Source organism: Tursiops truncatus, chromosome 4, assembly GCF_011762595.2.
Source record: "Tursiops truncatus isolate mTurTru1 chromosome 4, mTurTru1.mat.Y, whole genome shotgun sequence".
NCBI lineage: Eukaryota > Metazoa > Chordata > Mammalia > Artiodactyla > Delphinidae > Tursiops > Tursiops truncatus.
The window spans coordinates 140,884,751-140,910,183 of record NC_047037.1 but is presented as its reverse complement, the minus strand read 5'-3'; the positions used below and the strand labels follow the sequence as shown (position 1 = coordinate 140,910,183).

The following is a 25,433-nucleotide window of genomic DNA, read 5'->3' as shown; positions in this document are numbered from 1 at the left end:
CAGCCTAGGTGTGGTTCGGTAAAATACGTGTTATAAACCAAGGGACTGTACTTTAAAGGTCCCTCTGGGCCTGTACATACAGACAAGCAGGTACGCCAGAGCCACAGAGGAGAGGCCAGCACCCAGAGCTGAGAAAGGACCCCTCAGGGGGTCATCCCAGAGCAGGGGGGAATGAGGTACCCAGAAAAGACACCTGAAACGGTATTTTCTTAGTAACACAATGGAGTACAATTTCCTTAGGTAACGCCCCCTACATCCTTCAAACTTGTATTAAACATTCCCATTCATTCTTTTATCAAATCTTGATCGAGTCAAGATAATTTTGGTATATCCTTAAGGTGACATACTTTTCAGTCTTTTAAACACTTTTGAAGAAGTTTGGACATGTCACCCCATAATGGTAAGTGATAAATAAAACGACTTCAATTAAGCACACACATTATATGTACCCATTCAAAAAGCCCGGGAGGACGCGCACCACATGCCAGCAGGGGCACCTCTCTCTGGGAGGTGGGGTTAGTGGTCCTCTTTACTTTCTTCTTTGTACTTTACTGTATTTCCCCAATTTGCCAAGAGCGTTTAGTAATTTTTAATAATCCGAGCCTAGGCTCTGCGCTAGACTGCAGGGGTCAAGGCCCTGGGACCCTTAGGGAGGCTGACCCCGAAACACAAGTCACAACTATGCAAGGAGGGCAACAGGCACAACCAGAGGGATGGTCAGAGGGGCCTGAAGCAGCCGGCAAAGGCGTCCCCAGGAGGTGACATCTGGGTAAAGTTGAAGAACTATTCCCCAGGTAGAGAAACAAGACCCAGGTAGGTCTTGCATTTCAGAAAGAGAGCACGACATACACGCATCTCTGAGGGTGTCCTGGAGAAAAGTGATCTAAATAGTTAACAACAGCTAATGTAGATGGAGAACGAGCCTTAGGGAAAAGTGCTTATCTTCACAAATCATCAAGGAAGTACAAAGTAAAGGCATGGGGAGTCGCTGTTTTGCCCAGCAAATTAGCAAAGAAGAGAAATGACTTACAGCAGACCAGGCAGCAGCAGGAATCGGTCACTCTGCTGGAGGGAGCAGGCCCAGGCCGGCCGTTCTAAAAGGCAATGTGGTAGTAGATATTTAGTCTTAAGGTTCCTTCCCACCGGCCCAGTAACTCTTCATTCTCTATAACCAAATTCTACAGAGTCGGATTTGAGGTGTGGACAGAGATCTCTGTACTCAGATGTCCGTGGTGATTCTCTTTATTTCTTCATTCATTTCTTTATCTGGGGAAGTAGGTTCCCGGGTATTTGTGTGTGACTTTGCTACATCACTGACACATATGAACGTGTATTCTTCTGTTTGCATCAAATATTGTACAATCAGTGAATTAAAAATGTGAGTTCAACTTACACATTACGTTTCTCCAGCATCTGCCGTTTCCAGAGCATTCTCATCCTCACCGTCTTATTTGGTCCTTACGACCTCCTGAAGGTTGGGTAGGGTGAGCCCGACTCTGGGAAGAGCGGCCTGCAGCCTCCCCACCTGCTCCTTGCTCAGAGAGACTGCTCCATCCTTAGGCCTAGAAGGTGCAGCCCCTTGTACCATGGGCTCTCCCACCACCTCTACCACTGGCCAGAGCAAGGTGACAGGTAATATCAAACACAGAAGCAACCTTCCTATCCACTAGTCGGAAAGGATATCCATTCTAGGTTGAGGCACTAACATGTAGTCATCAGATATCATAGTTTGGGTAATTTTTTAAATAGCATGGATTAATGTCAAGCTTGCCCCAAATGGGTCTGTACTTTTTCTTCCCTCATTTCCTCATAACCCCTAGTATATGACCAGGGGCCCAGCACACACTAAGACATAGTTATTTACCTGACATACTGAGAGAGCCCCTGGAAAATGGAATCTGATTTAAGGAGAATAAAAAAAACAAGATAGAAGAAAAAAAGAATGAGAAATTGATATACTTTACCTTTTTTTTCTTTCCCAAGTGTTGCATAAAGTACAACTCTGTTACAAAATGCTACCTAACACCACGATCACAAGCTTCTTTGATTGAGGGCTTACTATGTGCCGGGCACTGCTATGGGGGGGTGGTGGTGAGGGGAGCACAGGTGAGCACAGGTGAGCACAGTCTGTGCCCTCAAGTTGCTGCCTAACATAAACTCGAGCTGGCCCAACTTCCTGATGTCTCCTGGCTCCACCCTGCCTGACTGCATGAACCCGTCCGCCCACTGCTGCTGCTGAATTACTGAATAATCCCACTACCTGGATGGAAAAGAATTTACTTCCTTTCTGGACTATAGCATTCTCAATATCCTTCCATGAAACCGCATACCTCACGTAAGTGTGTAGGGGTGTGTGTATCTGTTTATTTCCTCCTTGTCAGTTGTCACTTTTATAAGAGACATAACATCAAACAGTTAAAAGAGTTCCTTTTACGTAAGAATCTACTCGTCAATATCTTTATCTAGAAACTTCGGTCTCTTCCCATCCTCACGTGTATCAGTGCTAATGGATATAAGCATTAAACATAATCTGTTTTTCACAGACTAACTTCTGATTGTCACGATTACCTGGTTGAAACATCTTTGGCAATCTGATCCTCTCTGGGAAGACACAATTGAAAATGACCAAGACAACCTGACGTCAGAACTTCCCCAAAGACCCATGGATAGACAGAACGTGCTTGGTTACTATGTGAGTAACCACAGTGTAATTATTAACAATAATAGCTAACATTTACTAAGTGCAGAGTAACAATAATACAATTATTAGTAATAGCTAATATTTACTAGATGTTTTATTGTGTGCTAGGCCCGTGCTAAGCTCATTATAAACATCTTATTTAGACCTCACAACAGCCCTAAAAGGGCAGTGAACTATTACCTCCGTTTTACAGATGGGTAAATTGGCTTCAGAAAGAAGCAAACAGAGCTAGGATTTCAAACCTGGGTCTGACTCCTACCCACTAAATGCCATAAAAACTCCATTTTAAAAAAGAAGTTACAAGGCCTGTGTTTTTGTATCTACCTATAGATATACCTAAAAGTGTATGTTTATAATTGTGCGTATATATATATATATATATCCATATATATATATATATATAAAATAGTTCCATTCTCAAGAACACAAGTATTTTAATAAACAACCACACGTTTCCACACCGAAGATGGGCCTGAATTCCTTTTGTTGAAAGTCCCTCCTTTTTATCTGAGCAGTTTGTAAACAAACACAGAAACAACCCTGTTCGCACTTTGCCGACCCCCCTCTGCCTTGTCCTCCACGGTCCAGAAGGGACAGGCTCAGGGCCTCAGCCAGTCGCCATGGCAACGGCCAGGCAGCCCCGACCCAGCTCGGAGGTGGGTCAGAAAGCTGTGGAACACGGGAAGCGGACCCCCAGGAGGCCTCCAAGTCACCTTCCTCCCCCGGGGCGGTCCCACCGTAGAAGCCGAAGCCACTATCCCCAGCTCCTCTGGGCAGAACCACGGATCGGGTGTCCTTCACCCCTTCTTTTGGCGGAGATGGGAGAAGTAGAGAGAGGAGGGTCTCATTTATATTTAAGAAAAGCAAGAAGATAATTTCTGCCTGGGGGAATGGAGCTGGGAGGAACCGTGGCCCTTCACCTCCGCGGCTCACCTGAAGCCCTGCCGCCTCGCCCCTCCCTTCTCCACGGAGGGCTCATCTGCGCACGCTCCCTGCGCTGGGGGGGGGGAGGGGGAGGGGAGAGGATGGGAACCCCCTCCCGGGGGGTGATGGGAAGGGCCGGCTGGGGGAGTAGGGGAAGTGCCTCCCTGTCAAGGTTGAGAAGTAGGATTTCCTCCTTTTTCCAGTGAAGAAACTCCTCCTAGTGAGGCCTCACCTTTTTGTCTCCGGGAAAGGAGGATGAGCTATGCCACAGTTTCGCAGGCCTTCGGATTTTGAAATCGCTGCTTCTGTGATCACCAAGTACTTGCGTGTCACGTGGGGCTTAAGGGTCAGGGAGTTTGGGGCTGCCCGGCATCAGGCTGGCCGAATGAGGTCTTTCTGGACTACGCAGGTCTCATAGGGAGAGGGTAGGTGGGGCTTCCTACCTGCAGTGAGCGGGGAGCAGCCTCTTTCTGGAAGGAGTTTCTGGGCTCTGTGCTGCAGGAGGCTGGGAGGCCGGTCCTGATGTTTACCTGATCTTGCCTTATTTGGACGATTGTTAAACCTGCAGGGTAATGAAATTACTATGGATTGACTGAAAGATTTGGTGGGTGGGGAGGATTCTGACTAATTTGCATAAGCCATAAATCCAGTTGTAAATTTTAGGATCTAATAATTCAATGGCTAGGCACCCAGCTGCTTATGATGTGACCCAGGGCAGGGTGTGCTTAAACCACTTTCTGAGTCTTTTAATCGAAGGCTCTTTGAGCCAGTGGTTCTCTGCTTGGTAGATGGTTAAAGTCACTCCCAGAAGAGCATAGTTATGCCTTTAAATCAGAGATCTGGGGGGGCAGTAGAGTGTAGTGATTTACAGCAATAGCTTGGGTCAAATGGCATGATTTGAGTCCCACTGGCTGTGTGATTTTGAGCAATGTCTTTACCTCTCTGTGGCTCCGTTTCCTTAGCTGTACAATGGAGAAATGACAGTGAGGATTTGTTAAGATAATTCATATATAAAACTCTTCAAACACTGCCAGCACAGAGTCAGAACTTAGCAAACATTACTCACTGGCATTTGTAGAGAAAATTTGAAAATTGAATTCCTGACATTTATTTTTATATGCAAAAAAGCTAACATCTGGTTGCATATTCTTGATTGTATTACCATTCCAGATCTCTAATATTTAAAATATTTTGAGGTATTATTATAAAAAGACACACCCCACTGTAGTAAATGTGGCAACTGACAAGTATAAAGAAGAAAATCTTAGTCATCGGTCCTTCTAAAGTCCCCACTTTTTCCCACAAGAAAAACTGTTAATTTGGGGTGTTTACAATCTTTTTCTCTTTGCAACTAACAAACAATATAATTGTAGGGTCTTGTGTGTTAATTTGCCTGTACATTGTTTCTTTTTTCGGTAAGTGATGGATTTGGGCCTGAGATGCGGTTGAGATTGCAACCTTCCATTATGCTATTGTTTCAGAGGGAAACGTTGGCACGCTGTGTGTCTTCTGGAAGATCTGTTGATTATTCAGCCATTCACCTCATGGATTTGGCCTTTGTGTTTCCTCAGGCACTGCTACCCTCCCCCATCTCCCCACCCCCAGCAACATCACACGACACACCTGGGAGGGGGGTGGGTGGGTGCGAGGAGAACTTTCTATTAACGATATGTGATTTCTTTGTTAGATCTTCATTGATGGCATTATATAGCTATCATAATAAATAACGATACATTAATAAGGTACCATTTTTGATCCCCAGGGCAGCTCTTCGAGTTTGGAAGGGTTTATTCCCCTCAGTTTACAGAATAGGAAACTGAGGCTCAGGGCAGGTGAGTTGCCTGAGGTCACCAAAGCGAATAGGCCGTGGGAACCCAGAATTTGACATTGGGCATTCTGGCTCTAGGGGAGTAATATTTCCACTAAATGATGATGACTTTAAGACCTGTTTTCCCTCCATTTAGATCAATTTTTTAAAATACTTAAATATTAGATTTAAATAAACAAAAAGTTGGGGTTATTGTTGAAGGTATTAAATCTCAAAAGCAGCTAAGAGCACCATACAATATTTAGATTTAAGATGAAACACAGTTATTTGTATAATTTGCAAAAACACGTTAAAATTGGATATACAAATGTACGATGGCCAAACCATATACAGAAATAGAACTCTGACCCACAAGTTGCAGCGACAAAGCCCAGGAAACCAACCCACTATCTACAGTAGCCATCGCAAGAAGCCAGCCTACTGTAGGCCAGACTGGCAGGAAGTCAGTCGCTAGTTCTACTAGCTGATCCACTAACAAACAATAACCCCTTTAACAATGGGCTCCAAATGGCCAGGACTTGATTATAACTGAGAGGCACCCTAATTTTTGCCCCCCCCTTCCCCCTTAGGACCAACCAGAGAAAGCTGAATTTTTACTGTAACCAAACACACGGGCTGTCTCGGTTCTCGTGAGCCCTCCGGCAGCTTTCCCACACCCACAGCCTGCAGTCAGGGCACCAACCCCTTTCCTTTTTCCCACTATAAAGCTTTCCCACTCCTCTGCCTGCCTTTGAGTCTCTGCCGAAATGCAAGTGATGGTGGCTGAGTCCCTTGCTATAGCAAGCCGCGAATAAATAGTCTTTGCTTGTTCTCATTGGGTGGTGTTTGTTTACTTCCACACACAAAACAGAGATTCTTTTAAGTAAAAGTGATAAAGGAGAAACATTTCCATCTCACCAGGGGATCTAAAGGCCCACATGGACTGGATTTCTGTGGCTTGGTTGAACATCCACTGTGTGCAGAACATGAGGTGCTGAGGGGGAAACGAAGATGAGGGCGGCATGGCTCCTGATACCCAGATGACCGTCACGTGAGACAGAACTTGTCTTGTGTGTTTGATGAAGATGGCTAAAGGTACGATGGGAATTAAGAGAGATACAGTGAGCACAGCTAACTTGAAGGATCAATAGAAACTGGAGGAAGGTGTCCAACATTTAGAGCAGAAAGTTAAAAATACAGAGAAATATGGTTATTATATACTAATAAAAACTCACTACTTAAAATTAAATTTTGCATGTTGTCACACTCAGACCTTTAACATATATAGGTAGATGGATGGATGATAGCCAGATAGATGATACAGAGCTGAAGTGCTTTCCTCTTTCTCTAAGCCCCATTCCCCTCTTCCTCCACGAGGGTACCCTTATCATGAATTTGGAGCTTTTTCTGGAAGTGGTCTCTTATCCAGTCTTTGATGAATGGCTATGACTGTTGATAGGCAGGGCTGGGGGAAGGAAGACTTTCCAGGGAGGGTCTGGCACGGGCAGAGGCATAGAAGTGGGGAAGTGAAGGATGTACTTGGACAAGTGCCTGTGGTTTTCTTTTGTCTGAAGCATCTAAACCAGTATAAGAAGGGGATGGTGTGCTGTGAGGCTGAGAGGATGACTTAGGGCTTGAACATGGAGGGACTGAACGCCAGTGGATAAGGCTGGTCTGCATTTGGGCTTTGGAGTAGAGGAGGAACGTGAGGTGGTGAAGAGTACCAAAGGCTGGAGATAGAGAGGTTGAATTAGAGACCACTGCTAGAACTTACAGGCTGGGATCAGGGCTGGTGACAGATGAGTTGGGAAGGAGATCATGAGGGGCCCTGGGCAGGCCGAGGGTCAGATGACCGGAGGGAAGCTAGGAGGAGGGGCCCATTAACGAGTGGGAGTGAGTGTCCATGTGCAGGTGTATGTGTGCACGTGTGAGTGACTGTCTAGGCGTGTGTGAGGGAGCGAGCTCCATATGGGAACCCCAGGGGGCTGGACTCACACCTAGGGTGGAGGAGAGGCGTCAAACCCTGACGGGCATCAGGGTAGATTGCATCTGCTAGTAGGTCGGAGCTGACTCCTTGAGTCAGGAGGAGATGTTTACAAACACGAGAAAAGATCTCGAAGAACACATCTCTGTGGACCGCCAACACCGAAGGATCAGAAGAGAGCTCAGAAAGGTGAAGAGGGCCTGCCGAGGGATCCGAGGAACCAGTGGCCGGGGCTGGGAAGGGGCAGTGCCCAGCCCTAGGCAGGGGTGAAGGCCTCAAGAGGACTGGCCCGACGCGCTTCCTGCACCCCTCCTCGTTGCAGCATCACCCAGCAGCTGGTTAAACGGGGCAAGCCACGTGGTGTCCAGGTTAGCGAGCAGGTGGGTACCTAGTACGCCTCAGGCCCCGCCCCCTCCCTCCTCTTGCGCGACGATTGGCCGAGGCTCCCCTTCTCGTTGCTATGACAGCCCCCGAAGGCTGCCATTGGCTTCTCCCTACGCCTTCCCGCCCCAGGCCCCGCCTCTCTCCCGTCCCAAGCGGCGATTGGTGGATGCATCCCGTTGCTATGACAGCATGCGATGGTTAACAGTGACTCCTACCCCCACCTTTCGGCTTCTACGCCCCAGTTGGGAGGAAGGCGGGCCTGGCCGCGTCTCCGTGGCGACGGCGGACGCGGTGCAGGCAGCTGGTACCTACCGACTAGAAAGGCTCAGGCGGCAGCCGGGATCCAGACTGGGGCGGGATCATGTCGGACCTGGGCTCGGAAGAGTTGGAGGAGGAGGGAGAGAAATATCTTGGGGTGAGATCTCCGGGTAAGGGGGGGGGAGCTCCCAGGGGTGCGCGGACCCTTGGAAGCCGGTTTCGGAGAGTGGGGTGGCCTGGAGGCCAGCCACAGTCCCACTGGGAGGCCGAGCCAAGAGCAAGGACCACGCAGGCCACAGCGGGCGCTGCGTCCTGCAAGATGGCTGTGAAAGGTGAAACGTTATGACGTCCGCCTGCCGAATCCCTTCTCGCTCCCCCCTCCACCAATTCCTCCTATCGTTAAAGGCAAAGATTTCCAAATCCAAGGCTTTGGAAGCGTCCTCTTCCCTGCTGTCACCCTTCATCGAGGCAGTTTCCTTGGATGGCTGGGTCATCCCAAGCTACCATACTATTCTTGAATGTATTTTTGTATATTATTCTGAAACTATTTCTGTAATGGAGCCTGGCTCCTCAGGATTAAAGGAAGATGGAGGAAAGCTGCTTCCTGGCAGCCTTCAAGAAATGCTAAGGCGGTCCCAGGCTCAGCGAAGGCTTCCGGAAGTATCACCATACAGGCCTGTAATCACATGTGCTTTCTTCACTCTTGTTGGAAATGACCCGGGTCGTTGGAAATATTTCCTGGTTTAGACAGCGGAGAGGAGGTAAGGGATGCACATTCAGTGATGCGAGCTGGGCTCCATGTGGGCGTATTTGTGCTGCCCGAAACCAGAGGGTGACTATTGCCTGGCTGGCAGGTCGGGAACCTCATCCGCTGTGTGTGTGCAGGGTACAGAGTTGAAATAGTTTCAGAATTACCTGAAAAATCTAGCACCCCTGCTGAGATAGGTGTGCTTGCTCAGACCTTTTTTACTAGCTCTGCACACCCATCTTCCAGCTTCTGCCTGATTTGCTGCTCAAGACAAGCACCTCTGTGCACTGGAGCCACCTGGCCAGCAGGGAGCGGCGGAAGTGCCTAGGATGTACGCATCCCGGGACAGCCAGCAGCTAGTGCTAAAAGGCAGGACAGACTGCAGGGATCTACACTCCAGAACCCCCTGTGCGATGAGGCTGAGTCTGGGACATCACCCGACATCACCCATGCTTGGCAGCCGCCTCTTTCACGTCTGTTTTCGCACCCCGTTTGCTGGTTTCTCCTGGGAGCACTTAAAAAAAAAGATCTCTCTCCAAGGTCTGCTTCTGGGGAACCCAAGCTACATCACCTTCCCAGTAAGCTTTCTAGTTCATCCCCTCAAATGGCCCTACCGATCTGTAACTTTTTAGTGTCCATAATTTTCAGGTTCGATTCACAGTTGGGGTCATGTTCAAGGGTTCTCTTCCTATTCAGGCACCCCAGCGTCTCAGTACTGGGTGTATCGAGAGGTCTTTGGGGCGGCAGGAGGAGCCTTTTGTACACTTTGACGTAGACTAACCCTGAAACAAGTTTGTAAGGTTATAAAATTCTGCGTTATAATCTGAGCATGAATTTCTGAGCCAAACAGTGCTAGAAAAGCACAAGAACTGCAAAAATGTTTGTTTCTGAAGCCCTTGACGGAACGTGTCTGAGCTTACGTGTAATGTCTATCCAGATCCAGCGCCATGGCAAGTCACTGCTCTACGCCATTTCATTTCATTGCTCCTCGCCATTTCATCATTCATTGTTTGCACTCTACGCTCATGTATTAGGTGCTTGAGAAACGTTTATTTCATGAAGGATGGAGAAAATAGGGAAGCGACAAGCTTGTATTACGTTTTTTATTGATTTACTTTTAAGATAGATTAATTATCGATCTTAGCTATGAGGGTTGGAACCTTAAGTCTCTTGATGAGGAGTTTAAAAATAAGATAAACTAAACTGAGTTGGGAGACTCAAGTTGACAACTGAGCCCAGTTTATTCCTCAGCTCCCCCCGCCCCTCTCCCACCATCCTTGAAGGTCAAAGCTGTCTTCGGGCCACAGACACCCCAGGGATGATTTGCATTTTAAGTTCTGTATTATTGGAGGAAGGTGGGTTTAGGACACGTTCCACCCGCAAATGCTACTTCAAATGTGTTCCTATAAAGAACACAACTTGGTGCACCTCGCATTTTCCTCAAAATGGTCAGTTTTGTTTACAGTGTAAAGGATTATCATAATACATTGGAGGGAGAGAGTGAAAGTCCCACCATGGACAGGTGCCAGCTGTGTGACCCTGGACAGATGCTCCATGTCACCCAGGTGTGGTACCTACCTCACCTGTAAGACAAGGCCAAGGATTGGGAGGAGGCAATGGAATACTATTTATAAAATGCCTAACACATAGTTAGTGCTTTTATTTATTTTATTCATTTTTTAAAAAATTTATTTTGGCTGCTCTGGGTCTTCGTTTCAGCACGTGGGATCTTCCTTGCAGCATGCAGTATCTAGTCCCCCAACCAGGGTTCAAACCCGGGTCCGCTGCTTTGGGAGCGCAGAGTCTTACCCACTGGACCACCAGGGAGGTCCCTGATTAGTGCTTAATAAATGGTAACTGTGATCATCTTGTTTTCTTCGGTCCAGGAATACGAAGGGGAGCGGAACGAGGCCGGTGAGCGGCATGGACATGGGAAAGCGAGACTGCCCAATGGGGACACGTATGAAGGGAAATATGAATATGGTAAAAGGCACGGCCAGGTCAGAATCGGTGGCTTGAGTGGGTGGTTTACCCAATTTAATACTCTGTTAGCAATGATTAAATTCAGGACTGATATGAATTATATAATCAATGTGTTTCAGGGGACCTACAAATTTAAAAGTGGTGCGCGGTACATTGGAGAATACGTTAAAAATAAAAAACACGGTCGAGGCACTTTTATCTATCCAGACGGATCAAGATATGAAGGTAAAGTATTACCACAAAGCAGACTTCCATGTTGTGGAGGACTTGGGGTTGCTGAGACACACACGAAAGCTTCAAGTTCCCCAGTCATTCAACAAATACGATCTATGTTCCTGTGTTCACAGGGTTAATGCAGAAAGCAGAGAGGCTTGTAATTAGTGAACGGATCCACAGGGGGACATGTGACTGTCCCTGTGGCCTGCACATTCCCTCCTGGGGGCCCATGCGCTGAGAGAGGCTGCTGGGCGAGCACGGACCTCGGGGGGTGGGTTGGACCCAGGTCAACTGGTACTCAGTGGTAGAGTGTCCTTGGAGCTGTTCTTGCTGTCTTCCATTGCTGACCAGCCCCTCTTCTGATGAGCACGCTGTTGGTTTAGATGGTGGTTCCTTCACGAAGGCTTCTGATCTGGGAGGCGTTCTGCCTCGTTAAAGTGGCGTCCTTACCTCTGCCGCAGTGTGTTACGTGCCAGTGTTATGTGGCTCAGGAACTCTTGTCCCCCTATTTCCAAGAACCGCACTGCCGCCCCACCCACCATTGTCACCTGGTGTGACGACAGTGTGACGTCTCACCCCAAAGACCGGTGACGGCCGTTCCTAACCCAGGGAGAGAGACGAGCGGGGGTGGGCTGTGAGCCTCGCCAACGGTGTGCAAAGGTTATGTTCTGGGCTGCTTTTCTGGGAAGTTATCTAGTTTTCATCAGATTTCCAAGAAGGTCTGTGAGCCCAACCCTGGAACTGGTGTGACAGTAGGTGTGACCTGGTTCAGGGGACCCCATCCCTCCCTGCCTCAGCCTTCTCCCCTGCAGTGCGAGGATCAGAGGAGTGAACACACGTGAGATGCTCAGAACCAGACCTGACGGATCGTATGTGTTCAGTAAACGTCGGGGGGCCACAATGCAGCTTGTGCGATAGCGGCGCTTCTTACCACGGATTCCACCCTCTGAGGGTGTGGGCTGGAGCTGCGGGTCTGGTGGCCACATAAAACCAGAACCGAGGCATCCTCAAACAGGGCTTCTGCTGGAGTCCGACACCTGGGTGGACAGTGTCACTGCTGTTCCTACTAGAGATGGAATATTCTCTTTGGTTTTGTTTCGTAAATCTTAGAAGCCTGGCTCCAGACGTAGGACCCATCTGCTTTTTAAATCAACTTGACACAATCTAATTTAGGATTTAATTCTTTCCAGATTCTGATGGACCTAATCTCATTATTGTCATCTTGAGTTCAGCGTGGATGTTCATCTAATTTGAACAACGTATCTATTTATATATATTATATATGTGATGTATAAGAAGATATATGCATATGTGGAGATACACATATACGCGCTCAGAGTAGGGGGTTGAAGGAATTTTTACTGCGAAGGTTATTAGCTAACATATAAAACGCCTTTGGAGGCAGTTGTAAGTTGTCGTGTCCCCTTATGGGTTTGTACCTTAATGGGTGCAGGGCGCAGTCACTGCCCAGGGGTTTCCTCTCTGAGGTCGGAGGCTAAGTACTCATTTTAGCTCAGTAAGTCCACAGTCTTCCGGCCCAAAGTCCACGTTAACGTGGGACTTCTTCGCCGCTGCTTTGGCCGAAAGGGGCTCAGACCGGCTCGCGGCCACTTGGTGAGGATGCTCCACACAGGTGTGGGGGGGGTGCGGCCCCAGGCGCCGGAGCAGGTGCGAGGTGGGAAACAGATGGAAATGCCGGCACGTGGCTGAGAATAGACCACCGAGGCTTCAAGTTGTTGCTGGATCACTGAACGCGCACGAGGCAGCAGGGGTGTGGAGCTGGGGCCACTGTCCATAGGGCAGCAAACCCTGGCTTGAAGCCTTGCTGTGCCGCCGGCCAAGTGGGAAAAAGTGGCCCAGTACATACACCTGCCAGCCCGTCCCCCCAGAGGCCCGGCTCAGCCTCCCTCCGCCGGCTCCCCACTCCAGGTGTCCATCGGTCCGGCCGAGAGGCAGGGATGGAGGGGGGTCAGAGTGGGCAGGGACAGCGGTGAAGGGCGGAGCTGTTTCCTCCTGACCCCTGCTTTTGTGTGGCCCTTCCAGGGGAGTGGGCGGACGACCTGAGGCATGGCCACGGCGTGTACTACTACGTCAACAATGACAGCTACACCGGGGAGTGGTTTGCTCACCAAAGGTTCGGTGCTCCCCCTGGGCCCGCAGATCAGTTCACGTCATGAGCACATGACGGTGACTAAGCAACAGAATCATGACTGGAGAGCCCACTGGCCAGCTCTGCCCCATGGTTCATGGCTTTAAGGCCAGCGTGGGAGCAAGGTACTGCTGCAGGTTCCCGGGAACCCACCCACGGGCCCCAGGCCACGGAGGGCACAGGAGAACCTTCTGGGCGCTGAGTTGCAGCTCCCAGGAGCCCTGCCTTTTCCACGCGCCAGCCAGCTGGTAGGCAGGAGGCCGCCGCTGTCCAGCAGGGATGCCTGCTCTCAGCTGGGACCGCGAGCAGGAGGTGTGCTTCGATTGGGCCCAGATATAGAAGCCACTTGTGAGCGCACCTCAGCCTAGGCCCCCCTTGATTCAAATGTGTGTCTCAGGGCTTCCCTGGTGGCGCAGTGGTTGAGAGTCCGCCTGCCGATGCAGGGGACACGGGTTCGTGCCCCGGTCTGGGAAGATCCCACGTGCCGCGGAGCGGCTGGGCCCGTGAGCCATGGCCACTGAGCCTGCGCATCCGGAGCCTGTGCTCCGCAACGGGAGAGGCCACAGCAGTGAGAGGCCCGCGTACCGCAAAAAAAAAAAAAAAAAAAAAAAAAAAAAAAAAAAAAAAAAATTGTGTGTCTCATAAACCTGGAAGGGTTTTCACTGCAACGGAACCGAGTGCATCGCGGTCCTCATCTTCATCAGGCACGGGCAAGGCACCTACTTCTACGCGGAGACGGGCAGCAAGTACGTGGGTACCTGGGTGAACGGCCAGCAGAAGGGCACGGCCGAGCTCATCCACCTGAACCACAAGTACCAGGGCAAGTTCTTGAACAAAAATGTAAGTCAGCGGGCAGCGATGTTTGCCAATGAAATAAGCAACACCCTCCTCCCCGAGCCTGTGTAAATGTGTGAGCAGAAAATAGGACAAACCCAGGCAAACCCTCCCACCCCCTCCAGATAGGGAAACAGGGCAGCTGTGCTGAGCTCCAAGCCTCACTGATACCCACAGAGGGCAGGGCGGGGGCGGGGGCAGCTCAGCCAGTTTCTCTGCATCTCAGTAACATTCATGCTCTCTCCCAGCAGCGGGAATCATTATAGCACTGGGGGCATCTTGACCTTGGTCTCATGAGTAAATCGGATATGAAATACGTATTTGTCTGGAACGACTGAGCATTTCCTGCAGTTGAGCCTGTGGGTGTTTTGACTTTCTTTCCCCCGGGAGGCCCGCAGCCGGAGCCGCAGGGAGGAAGACCCACCAGGTCCTCCCTGGAGCCCCAAGCCCACCCACCTGCTCCAGGTGGTGGTGGAACTGGAGGCCTTGGGTCTGAAGGTTTCCGGTTCGCAGTACCCGTGATGGGTCATTTCTGTTTGGAGGACTCTGTGGCCTTACCTGTCCTTGTTGCCCGAGCCCTGATGGGATGCAGAGAAACCCTGAATAATTTGAAACCTACCTACCACCCTGCATTTGCCATGTAGCCTTGATCAGGGGTTGAGCAGAAACTTTCCCCGAAGAAAGAGTTTGCTGAGCAAATGAAAGGTGTTAAGAGTTTGACAGAGGAACATCTAACTGATTTAATAAAGCAGCCTCAGACCCTTAAAACTCAGTTTTCATTTCCATATAATTCACACCCTAATCGCAGACTCTGCTTTTAGTCTTTGTAAGCGTAGGCACGTTCTCCTCAAATCTGTACGTGGAATACGTCACTCCCAGCAAAATCTCATGAGATAGTTTTCGGCACACGGAGGTGGGTGGAAGAAAGAGAATTTGATACGAGTTAATTGGGAGGAACCAATGAATGCTGCGAACCTAGACTCATCTGAGGAGTAAGAGCAGAGTGGGGCTTTGTTCTGCTAGTTAGAAAAAGACTTTAAAGTCGTGCCAGAGCGTAGTTCCAACCGTGAAACGCCCAGACTCTGGATCCCACCTGCCCACCTCAAGCATCGCAAAGGCACAGACTTACACGTACAGCTTATACAGAGTTACAGCATGGGGATTTTTTTTTTTTTTTTTTTTTTTTTGCGGTACGCGGGCCTCTCACTGTTGTGGCCTCTTCCGTTGCGGAGCACAGGCTCCGGACGCGCAGGCTCAGCAGCCATGGCTCACGGGCCCAGCCGCTCCGCGGCATGTGGGATCTTCCCGGATCGGGGCACGAACCCGTGTCCCCTGCATCGGCAGGCGGACTCTCAACCACTGCGCCACCAGGAAAGCCCAGCATGGGGATTTTAATTACATAAATAGAACCACATTATATCAGGACACAAAAATATACCCCCCAAAAAGCTATCTCTTTGTGTATTCAGAAGTTTTTATGTAGATTAGTTACTGGAATTGGGAAATCTACAAGTATTGATACTTTAAATGATGATGGCTACTCTAATTGTCCTGAAAAGCTAAGCCAGTTTATACTCTGGTCAGCAGGCTATGGGAGTCTCTTCATCACTTCTTCCATCAACATTGGATAGTATTAGTCTTTAACATTTTCTTTTCAAATCTGGTGGGTAAAAAATGTTATCTCATAGTGTTAATGTGGAATTCCCTGATTCCCGGTGAGGCCCAGCACCTTTACACACTTTTATTGCTGGTTTGACTTTCTTCCTTCAGACAATTACCTGTTCACATCCTTGCTGACAAGTTATGAAAACACACTATAAATCTTCAATAATGAAAACAGTGTGATACTAGGATAGAGAAATATAGATCAGTGAAGCAGGTTAGAGAGTCCACAGACAGATCGAAGTATATAAAATAATTTAGCACTTGAAAGGATGTCATTTCCAGTTAAAAGGCATGGTGGGGAGAAGTCAAGAAATGGTGCTGGGAGGGCTTCCCTGGTGGCGCAGTGGTTGAGAGTCCGCCTGCCGATGCAGGGGACCCAGGTTCGTGCCCCGGTCCGGGAGGGTCCCGCATGCCGTGGAGCGGCTGGGCCCGTGAGCCATGGCCGCTGAGCCTGCGCGTCCGGAGCCTGTGCTCCGCAACGGGAGAGGCCACAACAGTGAGACGCCTGCGTACCGCAAAAAAAAAAAAAAAAAAAGAAATGGTGCTAGGACAGCTTGATGACCATTTGGGAGAAAAAATAAAACCAAAGTTTGTCCTCCAGCATGTAGAGGAAGATACTTACTAGAAGAAATAAAGATTTAAATGCAAACAAGAAAGTCACAGATAGAAGAATAAGTATTTATGACCTTTGGATTGAGGAAGAGGACTTTCTATACAAAAATAGAAAGGAAAACCCAAAAGGTTTCACTTGATAAAAATAAGCCAGTATAGATTAGAGAGCACCATAAAGAAAATGTAAAAGCTATCTGACAAAAGGGGTTGGGATATTTGTAACATTTAATTTGTAAAGCACTTAATCAACGTGATTTACATTTCAAAAATGTTGAAAAAAAATTCAGCCTTACTAATAACTTAAAAGGTGTGACTTCAAAGGATGAGGTCCTGTTTTTTACATGTATATAAAAAATGTAAAAGTATAACAAATGTTAAGCCCAGAAAAAATAAGGGTTTGCGGACGAGAGGCTCTTAAGTGCTGTTGTGGGAAAGAAAATTATTAGAGCCTTATTCTGGTTTTAAAAAAAAATATATATATATATAAATATAAATATAAATATAAATATATATATATATATATATATATATATATAAACACATACTTTTATCCAGAAATTCAACTTCTGAAAATTTACCCCGAGGAAAATGCCACGGGTGGACCTAAAGATTAAACTCAGAATATGTTCACCATAGCATTTTTTTGCCAAAGTATCAGCATACCAAATGTCAACAATAGTAGGTGAGTAAAACAGATTATGATTCTTTGATGAAATAACATACCAGGTTGACAACTGATGTTATGGAAGAATATCTGTGATGTGGGAGGTCATTCATGCCCTATTTCTAAGTAAAGATAGAATAAGAGTCAGCACGTGTAGTTACGGTCAGACTTTTATTTAAAAAAAAAACTCTGTATTAGAAATAAGGTTACAGAGACTACATCAAAATATTAGTAGTTCTAACACAATATTGTAAATCAACTATATTTAGGTAAAATTTAAAAAAATATCAATAGTACTATTTTTAGCTAGTTTGACTGTATAGGTCAACTAAGTGAAATTTTTGTCATAAATACATTACTTTTATAAAGAGATAAAATGTAGTTAAAGTTTTTTTTTAAAACAAACAAAAGGGGGCCTATACTTTGCATTCCATTAGCCATTAGTTCACAAAAGCATCTTTAATCCATACTGAATTTTCCCCAGTTCCATGATTCGGGGTAGGTTTTATGAAAGTCACATTTATAAAGCATTTTGTACTTTCTACTGGGTGTTGACGCTCAAGAGTGAAGTATTTCTTGGTTTCTCTTTGCTCGTAGCCCGTTGGCCCTGGAAAGTACGTGTTTGATATTGGCTGTGAACAGCACGGGGAATATCGCTTAACAGATGTGGTAGGTTGCAGAGTCTATATCACTCCTGCGTTCATAGGCAAACGAGCTGCTTGGTGATACGGATCCTACAGATCTGCGTGGGGACCAATTGCCCCAAGGGAGTATAGGAAAGGGGATTGGGCAGAAGGGGAAGCTGGGTTCTGAAGGGACCCCATGGGAGCTCTGAAATGGGATGACCCTTCAAAGTGTCCTGAATGGAGGCCAGGACCTGTGACCCACGTGTGGACCAGTCACCGGCTGTGGGCTGCCCGTGGACAGGGGCATGAAACCTGGACAATGTGGCCTCCTTTGATGGAGGGCAGTTCCTGGGAGGAACTCTGTTATGAGCAACCAGCTGCCAACACGCCCAGCAGCTGGAGGAGTGAGCGCCTGAAGCGGGGGTGGGGGTGGGGTGGGGGGGTGGGGGGGTGGGGGGGGTGGGGTGGGGGGGTGGGGGGGGTGGGGGTGGCGGTGGGGGGGGTGGATCACATGATCACACAGGAGCCAATGAGAGAGCAGACACCCTTGGGGGCGGTTCTCAAAGCGCAGTCCCTGCTGCAGCTCTGGCCCTACCTGGGAGTCTGTTGGAAATGAAGAGTTTTGGGCCCCACCCCATTCTTCCTGAATCAGAAACTCAGGCTGGGACCAGCGATCTGGACTTCAACAACCCCTCCACGGGATTCTGGTGCAGTTCAAGTTTAAGCACCACTGTCCTGGAGAAACTCAGACATTTGGACACGGAGGAGAGCAGTGCATTTCTGAGTGACTCAACGGAAGTGATAGGCAGGGGTCTGTCACTCTTTGTCACAGGTGTTATCATCTTTGCGACAGTGAAGTTTTCCATATTTATAGATTGATGTTCAATCTTTGGCGTTTTGTGATAGTTACAAAACTGAGACGTAGACCAATATGCTTGGTAAGATTGCCACGTGTTGGCTGTTAACCTTTGTTGGAATTATTCATTATTATAAATTATTCCACGTTTGGAACTGATGAACTTTGTCTACTTCCACTGCATTTTATTTTTCTCTCCATAACCCTTGAGACGAGAGCTTCAGGGTTTATGCCCCTCCATGTCATTCCATGGATGTCTTTGTGTGTTTTTAGGCTTTTTCTTACAGTGATGTTGATACCGAAACGTGGCCTCTGTACACCTGTGCTGAATCAAATCTCAGAGGCAGAGTTTTGGGTGAAGCAGAAAAGAACAGCTTTATTGCTTTGCCAGGCAAAGGGGGACACAGTGGGCTAATGCCCTCAAAACTGTGTGTCCCAACCTGGTGGAATTTGGTGAGGAATTTCATAGCAATGGTTCAAGGGTGGGGTTGCTGATAAGGATCAGGGTGTGTGCAGGGCCTGCGCTCCTTTAATCTGGCCTCAGGGGGTCTCTTGATGAGCTTCTCAAGGTTATCAAACTGTGACCTTCTCTCTGGAATGAACAATGTTTCGTCAAGTAGTGATGAAACATTCCAGTTTCATCAAATGCACATCTTCAGATGAACATCTTCCATTTCTTGGGGGTTTTAGTTCTGCAGAAGGGCTCAGCGACATTGTTTTGTGTATCCCTTGAGGCAGAACGAGGACCCTGCCCCAAGGCTGCACCACTGTTTCTTGGTTCCTCCCCTCTTATCTCTGCATCCCCTCCCTTTCCTGATTAGTAACCGCTTGAACCTGCCCTTTGGAACTCAGGGAAGGTCATGGAGGCTGGGGCCTATTCCCTAAAACAAGAAACGGGGCACACAAAGGCTTTGGTGTCCAGGAGCCCCACGAGGTCCTGCTCAGTTTCAGTGTTTGTTCTGTTATGTTTAAAGAATCTTAGAGCTGAAATGTGGCTGAGCGGCTGCAAAGGGCGCTTAGTCCTGGTCATTTCTTAACTGGGAAGTGTTACGCCTTTTGTGCCGTCAGCGGAATGAGTACAGGAACTGCCTTGCCCTCACCTTCGTGTCTCATCCTCGTTCTTTCAAGATTCATTTTCAGCCCTTGGACTATACTACGGAGGGTTGGCAATTACTCTGCTCACTGAATCCTGTTATAAAAATGCCCCAATGCAATTCAAAACCTGTCCCGTCTCCCCTCACTTTAAATGTCCCATGCATGTTGGTCAAGTTACATTTTTTAACTTAGGAAAGAGGAGAAGAGGATGAGGAGGAGACACCGGTAACTGTCGTTCCAAAATGGAAAGTGACCAAAATCACAGAATTGGCCTTGTGGACCCCGCCCCACCCCCAGGAGCAGCCCGCTGCGGATGGACCAAGCCAGGGCGAGGCCCCAGGAGCTGAGGGTATATGGAGGCCCTGGGGGGCAGATGGAGTAGGGCTCCCCGGGAAGCAGGCTCTGAGTCCCTCCCCTTGGTCAGTGATTGGGTGGGTGTGACCTGGGCAAGGCTCCGACAGCAGCTGGGATGACAGGTCCTTCCTAAAGGGGATCTGGACAGTGTTTCTCTGTGACCCTCGCTGGGGGCTTCCTAAGAAGTCCTCAGGGGGCTGTGGAGTGTCGAAGGTAGGTTACACTGGGCAGGAGCCCTTCTGTTGCAAGTGATTGAAGACCAGTTCCAATTGGCCTAAGTGGAAAAATACTGATACTAATTCATTGGTTCATACAACTGGAGCGGTGGGGGGGGTGAGAGCCTCAGGTGTGGCTGGATCAGGGCTCCGCGCCCGGATGTCCTCTCTCCTGTGCACTGGCTCTGCTTGCCAGCATCCTCTTCCCTTTGGCGACCAAAGCTCAGTGACTTTATCAGATTGCCACCCAATCCGCTCAAGAACCCTAGGGAACAGAGAGCTTCTCTCTCCAAATGCTCATCAAAACCCTTGGGATATATATTGTATACTTAAAATAAAAAGCCCTTGGGAATTAGCGCTTCAGAGCAGTGATGCCCATCCCTGAGCCTATCACTGTGATGGGGATGAGGGAGCAGATGCCAGGCCTGGGTGGAGCTGTGACTCTGAGTTAGGGGGTGGTCCCCTGATGGAGAAGCGGGCACTGCTGTCAGCAGGGTGGGTGTGGCAAGGCGTCTGCTGATACCGGTTCCCTTTGTTCCATCTCAGACGGGGGAGAGCCGGTGGAGGAGGTCCAGCCTCTGACCGACGACATGTCAGAGGGGGAATTAGATTCAGTGCATCCTGGAGAGGAGGAGGGAGACGCCAGCAGGGAGGACGGAGAGGAATTCCACTACGACAGCTTAGAGCAGGGTGAGCCTGCGCTCTGGGGGCCAGGAGGGCGGGAGGGAAGGAGGCACCAGGCACGCCGGGGTGGGCGCAGGGTTTTCTCTGCCTTTGACCGAGGCCGTCCTTGGGCCAGGCCTGAGGGATGGGACATCTCAGAGGACCTGCCCTGGGAATGTCGCTCCTTCTTAGGTGTCCTGGTAGGGACAGCCGTGCGATGCATGTTCTCTCTAACTGGGTCCTTGCTAATCTGCATTTCAGCAATACGGCACGCCTCGGGCTGCAGGTCCCAGTCGATTGATCCCACGGCTTCACTTTACTACGTGCTTTTCACCTTTATAACGCTTTATAATAACGCACGTATAATAATATACAGCAAACACCTTCAAAATTTAAACGCTTTTACCATTTAATTTTTCAGCATTAATACACAAATGCTCTTACGGGGGTGTGGGAGGAGGGTGGGAAGCGTGGAGTACAGCTTCCACAGAGATCAGAGTTTCAACAGTGTTACTTATAATTATAGTCCAGCAATTTTATTCACTGATGAGTGCGCGCAGGCAAAAGATAATGCTGGACCTTACTCTCACTTACATGGATGTTCTTTGTCTTAGCATTTACTCTGAATAAACCTTTTGCTTAGTTTATTACTGGTACCAAAAGAAAAACTATAAAAGCCTGTATAAGATAAAATTTAACGTTCCATGATTTTGCCTGATAAACAGAAATGTTTAATATTTATAATACCTATTGCAAAAGATCTGCTAGCAAATCATGCATTTTTAAATAGAAAAAAGGTAACACACTCACATTTCCTTTTTCTTCCCAGGAAACGTTAATTTTGAAGAAGAGGAAGCCAGACAGCCAGAGCTGCTGGATTAAGATGAAGCAAAAGCCCGAGTGGTAGGAGGTTGAGTCTTAAAGATGCTTCTGTTACCAGGGTAGTTATTACTCATCTATCACTAATCTTTCTTACTTAGTTGTTTGTTAAGATGTTTTACAGTTGCAAATAAATTTCTTCATTATCCTTTGTTTATGAAATAGCCTCTGCTTCCAGTTCTTTAAAAGTTACCTGGTTGGGGCTTCCCTGGTTCCACAGTGGTAAAGAATCTGCCTGCCAATGCAGGGGACATGGGTTTGAGCCCTTGTCCAGGAAGATCCCACATGCTGCCGAGCAACTAAGCCTGTGCACCACAACTACGGAGCCTGTGTGCCACAATTAATGAAGCCCGCGTGCCTAGAGCCCGTGCTCCGCAACAAGAGAAGCCACCAGCCCCTGCTAGCCGCAACTAGAGAAAGGCCGTGTGCAGCAATGAAGACCCAACGCAGCCAACAAAAAAAGTTACCAGGTTATTTTGCCATGATTTTTTTTAGTGCTGTTTTCTCCTAGGAGAAAGAAAAACATCATAGGACTGTAACTCTGCTGAAGATGGTTAATGGAAATGGATTCTGGCTAAGTTAGCTGAGTGACTAGATAGTGAAGTCCCTCTCTCAAATTACCCTCAAGCGAGCCAGGAAAACACCTAGAAAATAAGAATTCCTGTGTGCAATGCTCATAAAACACAACGTAACAAATACATGTCAGGCTTGGGTAAGAAACCCTCAGGTGCCGCCGGAGCGGGCGCTCCCATCCGTTCTGCGCCTTCGGCATCTCGGGGTGGGCTTTGGGGCTCCCTGCCGGGAGGTGCCCGCAAAAGGCTGAGGGGCAGGGCTGACCGCAGAGATGGCTTTGGCCTGTGTGTACGCTCTTCAGGCCTCCTGGTGGGCTGGGGGCTGACACCTACGTCCCATCCAAGTTCCTTGAGTACGGGCCCACCCTGTTTTATTGTGTTTTGCTTTATTGCATTTTGCAGATACTGTGTTTTTTTACAGATTGAAGGTTAGGGGCAACCCTGTGTCAAGCAAGTCTATTGGCACCATCTTTCCAAGAGCATTTGCTCACTTCACGTCTCTGGGTCACATTTTGGTAATTCTCACAATATTTCCAACTTTTTCATTATTTTTATATTTGTTGTGGTGATCTGATCTGTGATCTTTTTTTTTTTAAATGAAGTAGAGTTGATGTACAATATTGTGTCAGTTTCAGGGGTACAGCAAAGTGATTCAGATATATATATATATAACAAAATATCGAGTATAGTTCCCTGTGCTGTACAGTAGGTCCTTGTTGGTTACCTATTTTATGTATAGTAGTGTGTATCTGCTAAGCCCAAACTCCTAATTTATCCCTCCCCCGACCTTTCCCCTTTGGCAACCATAAGTTTGTTTTGTATGTCTGTGAGGAGTCTGTTTCTGTTTTGTAAATAAATTCATTTTTATCTTATTTTTTTGGATTCCACATATAAGCGATATCATATGATATTTGTCTTTCTCTGTCTGTCTTACTTCACTTAGTATGATGAGCTCTAGGTCCATCCATTGCTACCAATGGCATGATTTCATTCTTTTTTTATGGCTCAGTGATAATTCCAGTGATCAGTGACCTTTGACATGACTATTGCCATTGTTCTGGGACACCATGAGCTGCACCCATATAAGATGGCCAACTAAATGGATCAATGTTGTGAGTGTTCTGACTGCTCCACTGACCGGCTGTTGTCCCATCTCTCCCTCTCTTTGGGCCTCCCTGTTCCCTGAGACACAACAATATTGAAATTAGGCCATTGAATAACCCTACAGTGACCTCTAAATGTTCAAGAGAAGTAAGAGTCACGTGTCTCTCACTTTAAATCAAAAGCTAGAAATGATGACGCTTAGTGAGGAAGCCATGTTGAAAGCCTAGACAGGCCAAAAGCTGGATCTCTTGCACCAAACAGCCAAGTTGTGGATGCAAAGGAAAAGTTCTTGGAGGAGATTAAAAGCGCTGCCCCAGTGAACACACGAATGATGAGAAAGCGAGACAGCTTTATCGCCGGTATGGAGAAAGTTTTACTTGTCTGGATAGAAGATCAAACAAGCCACAATATTCCCTTAAGCCAGAGCCTAACCTAGAGCCAGGCCCTAACTCTCTTCAATTCTGTGAAGGCTAAAAGAGGTGAGGAAGCTGCAGAGGAAAAGTTTGAAGCCAGCGGAGGTTGGTTCATGAGGTTTAAGGAAGAAGCCGTCTCCTGACATAGAAGTAGGAGATAAAGCAGCAAGTGCTGATGTGGAAGCTGCAGCAAGTTATCCAGAAGATCTAGCTAAGTAATTAATGAAGGTGGCTACATCTGTTATCCAGCGTAGACAAAACAGCCTGCATTGGAAGAAGATGCCGTCTAGGAGTTTCATAGCTAGAGAGGAGAAGTCAGTGACTGGCTTCAAAGCTTCAGAGGACAGGCTGACTCTCATTAGGGGCTAATGCAGTTAGTGACTTGCAGTTGAAGCCATTGCTCGTTTAACATTCTGAAAATCCTAAGACCCTTAAGAATTATGCTAAATCTACTCTGCCTGTGCTCTGTAAATGCAATGACAAAGCCTGGATGACAGCACATCTGTTTACAACATGGGTTACTGAATATTTTAAGCCCACTGTTGAGAACTACTGCTCAGAGAAAAAGATTCCTTTCAAAATATTACTGCTCACTGACAAGGCACCTGGTCACCCGAGAGCTCTGATGGAGATGTACAGTGAGATTAGCGTTGTTTTCATGACTACTAACACAACATCCACTCTGCAGTCCATGGATTAAGGAGTAATTTCAGCTTTCAAGTCTTACTATTTAAGAAATACATTTCGGAAGGCTGTAGTTGCCATAGATGATAGTTCCTCTGATGGATCTGGGCAAAGTAAGTCGCAAACCTTCTGGAAAGGGTTCACCATTCTAGATGCCATTCGTAACATTCGTGATTCATGGGAAGAGGTCAAAGCATCAACATTAACAGGAGTTTGGAAGAAGTTGATTCCAGCCCTCGTGGATGACTTTGAGGGCTTCAAGACCTCATGGAGGAAGTAACTGCAGATGTGGTGGAAACAGCAAGAGAAGTAGAATTAGAACTGGAGTCTGAAGATGGGACTGAATTGCTGCAATTTCATGATAGAACTTAATCGATTGAGGAGTTGCTTCTTATGGATGAGCAAAGAAAGTGGTTCCTTGAGATGGAATCTTACTCCTGGTGAAGATGCTGTGCAGACTGTTGAAACGACAGCAAAGGATTTAGAATGTTACATAAACTTAGTTGATAAGGCAGCTGCAGGATTTGAGGGGATTGACTCCAACTTTGAAAGAAGTTCTACTGCGGGCAAAATGCTATCACACAGCACTGCTGCTACAGAGAAATCATTCGTGAAAGGAAGAGTCAGTTGACGTGGCAAACTTCATCGGGGTCTTCTTTCAAAAACTGCCACACCTGCTCCAAACTTCAGCAGCCACCACCCCGACCAGCCAGCCGCCGTCAACATCCAAGAAAGACCCTCCACCAGCAGCAAGATTTTGACTCGCGGAAGGCTCAGATGACGGTTAGCAATTTTTAGCAATAAAATATTTTAAAATTAAAGTATGTACACTGATTTTTATTTTTAAAAAATTTTATGGGAGTAGAGTTGATTTACAATGTTGTGTTCGTTTCTGCTGTACAGCAAAGTGAGTCAGTTATACACATACATGTATCCACTCTTTTTTATATTCTTTTCCCATATAGCTCATTACAGAGTATGGAGCAGAGTTCCCTGTGCTCTAGATGGTGGACCCTGGTTCCCGGTGCTATACTCGGCCTCCT

At 47.6% G+C, this 25,433-nt stretch overlaps 2 protein-coding genes across 7 annotated transcripts in view; one reads left to right on the top strand and one right to left on the bottom strand.

Moving 5' to 3' along the window:
* The window catches only part of SLC37A1 (solute carrier family 37 member 1), a 78,518-nt gene extending 74,532 nt beyond the window's left edge, over nt 1-3,986 (bottom strand). The window contains exons 1-3 of one of the 5 annotated variants that reach the window (XM_033856121.2): nt 1,965-2,986; nt 1,394-1,468; nt 1,031-1,094 (exon numbers count right to left, since the gene is read on the bottom strand). The gene's annotated coding sequence lies outside the window, so the exon portion shown is untranslated. Of the gene's footprint in view, nt 1-1,030; nt 1,095-1,393; nt 2,987-3,634; nt 3,654-3,857 lie in introns of those variants that run through there. The other 4 variants (XM_033856123.2, XM_073804534.1, XM_073804531.1 and 1 more) reach the window with 4 other exon arrangements.
* A 92-nt stretch (nt 3,987-4,078) lies between these two features.
* RSPH1 (radial spoke head component 1) lies at nt 4,079-21,778 on the top strand. Of its 2 annotated transcripts, XM_033856140.2 has the most exons (10): nt 4,079-4,194; nt 6,354-8,215; nt 10,693-10,806; nt 10,909-11,014; nt 13,049-13,139; nt 13,859-13,994; nt 17,527-17,598; nt 19,699-19,855; nt 20,622-20,765; nt 21,568-21,778. In XM_033856140.2, the coding sequence occupies exons 2-10, from the start codon at nt 8,162-8,164 to the stop codon at nt 21,618-21,620; spliced, it is 927 nt and encodes a 308-aa protein (XP_033712031.1). In that variant the 5' UTR covers nt 4,079-4,194; nt 6,354-8,161; the 3' UTR covers nt 21,621-21,778. The 2 variants fall into 2 exon arrangements, with proteins under 2 accessions (XP_033712031.1, XP_033712030.1); XM_033856139.2 differs by lacking the exons at nt 4,079-4,194; nt 6,354-8,215 and adding an exon at nt 8,409-9,384.
* Nucleotides 21,779-25,433: the final 3,655 nt, after the last annotated feature.

Coding starts and splice junctions, on each gene's coding strand:
- RSPH1 (XM_033856139.2), top strand. CDS start 9,136: ATGTACGCATCCCGGGACAGCCAGCAGCTAGTGCTAAAAGGCAGGACA. Junction 9,385..10,692: donor CAAGCTACATCACCTTCCCA/GTAAGCTTTCTA, acceptor TCTTCGGTCCAG/GAATACGAAGGGGAGCGGAA. Junction 19,856..20,621: donor CGAGGCCCCAGGAGCTGAGG/GTATATGGAGGC, acceptor GTTCCATCTCAG/ACGGGGGAGAGCCGGTGGAG.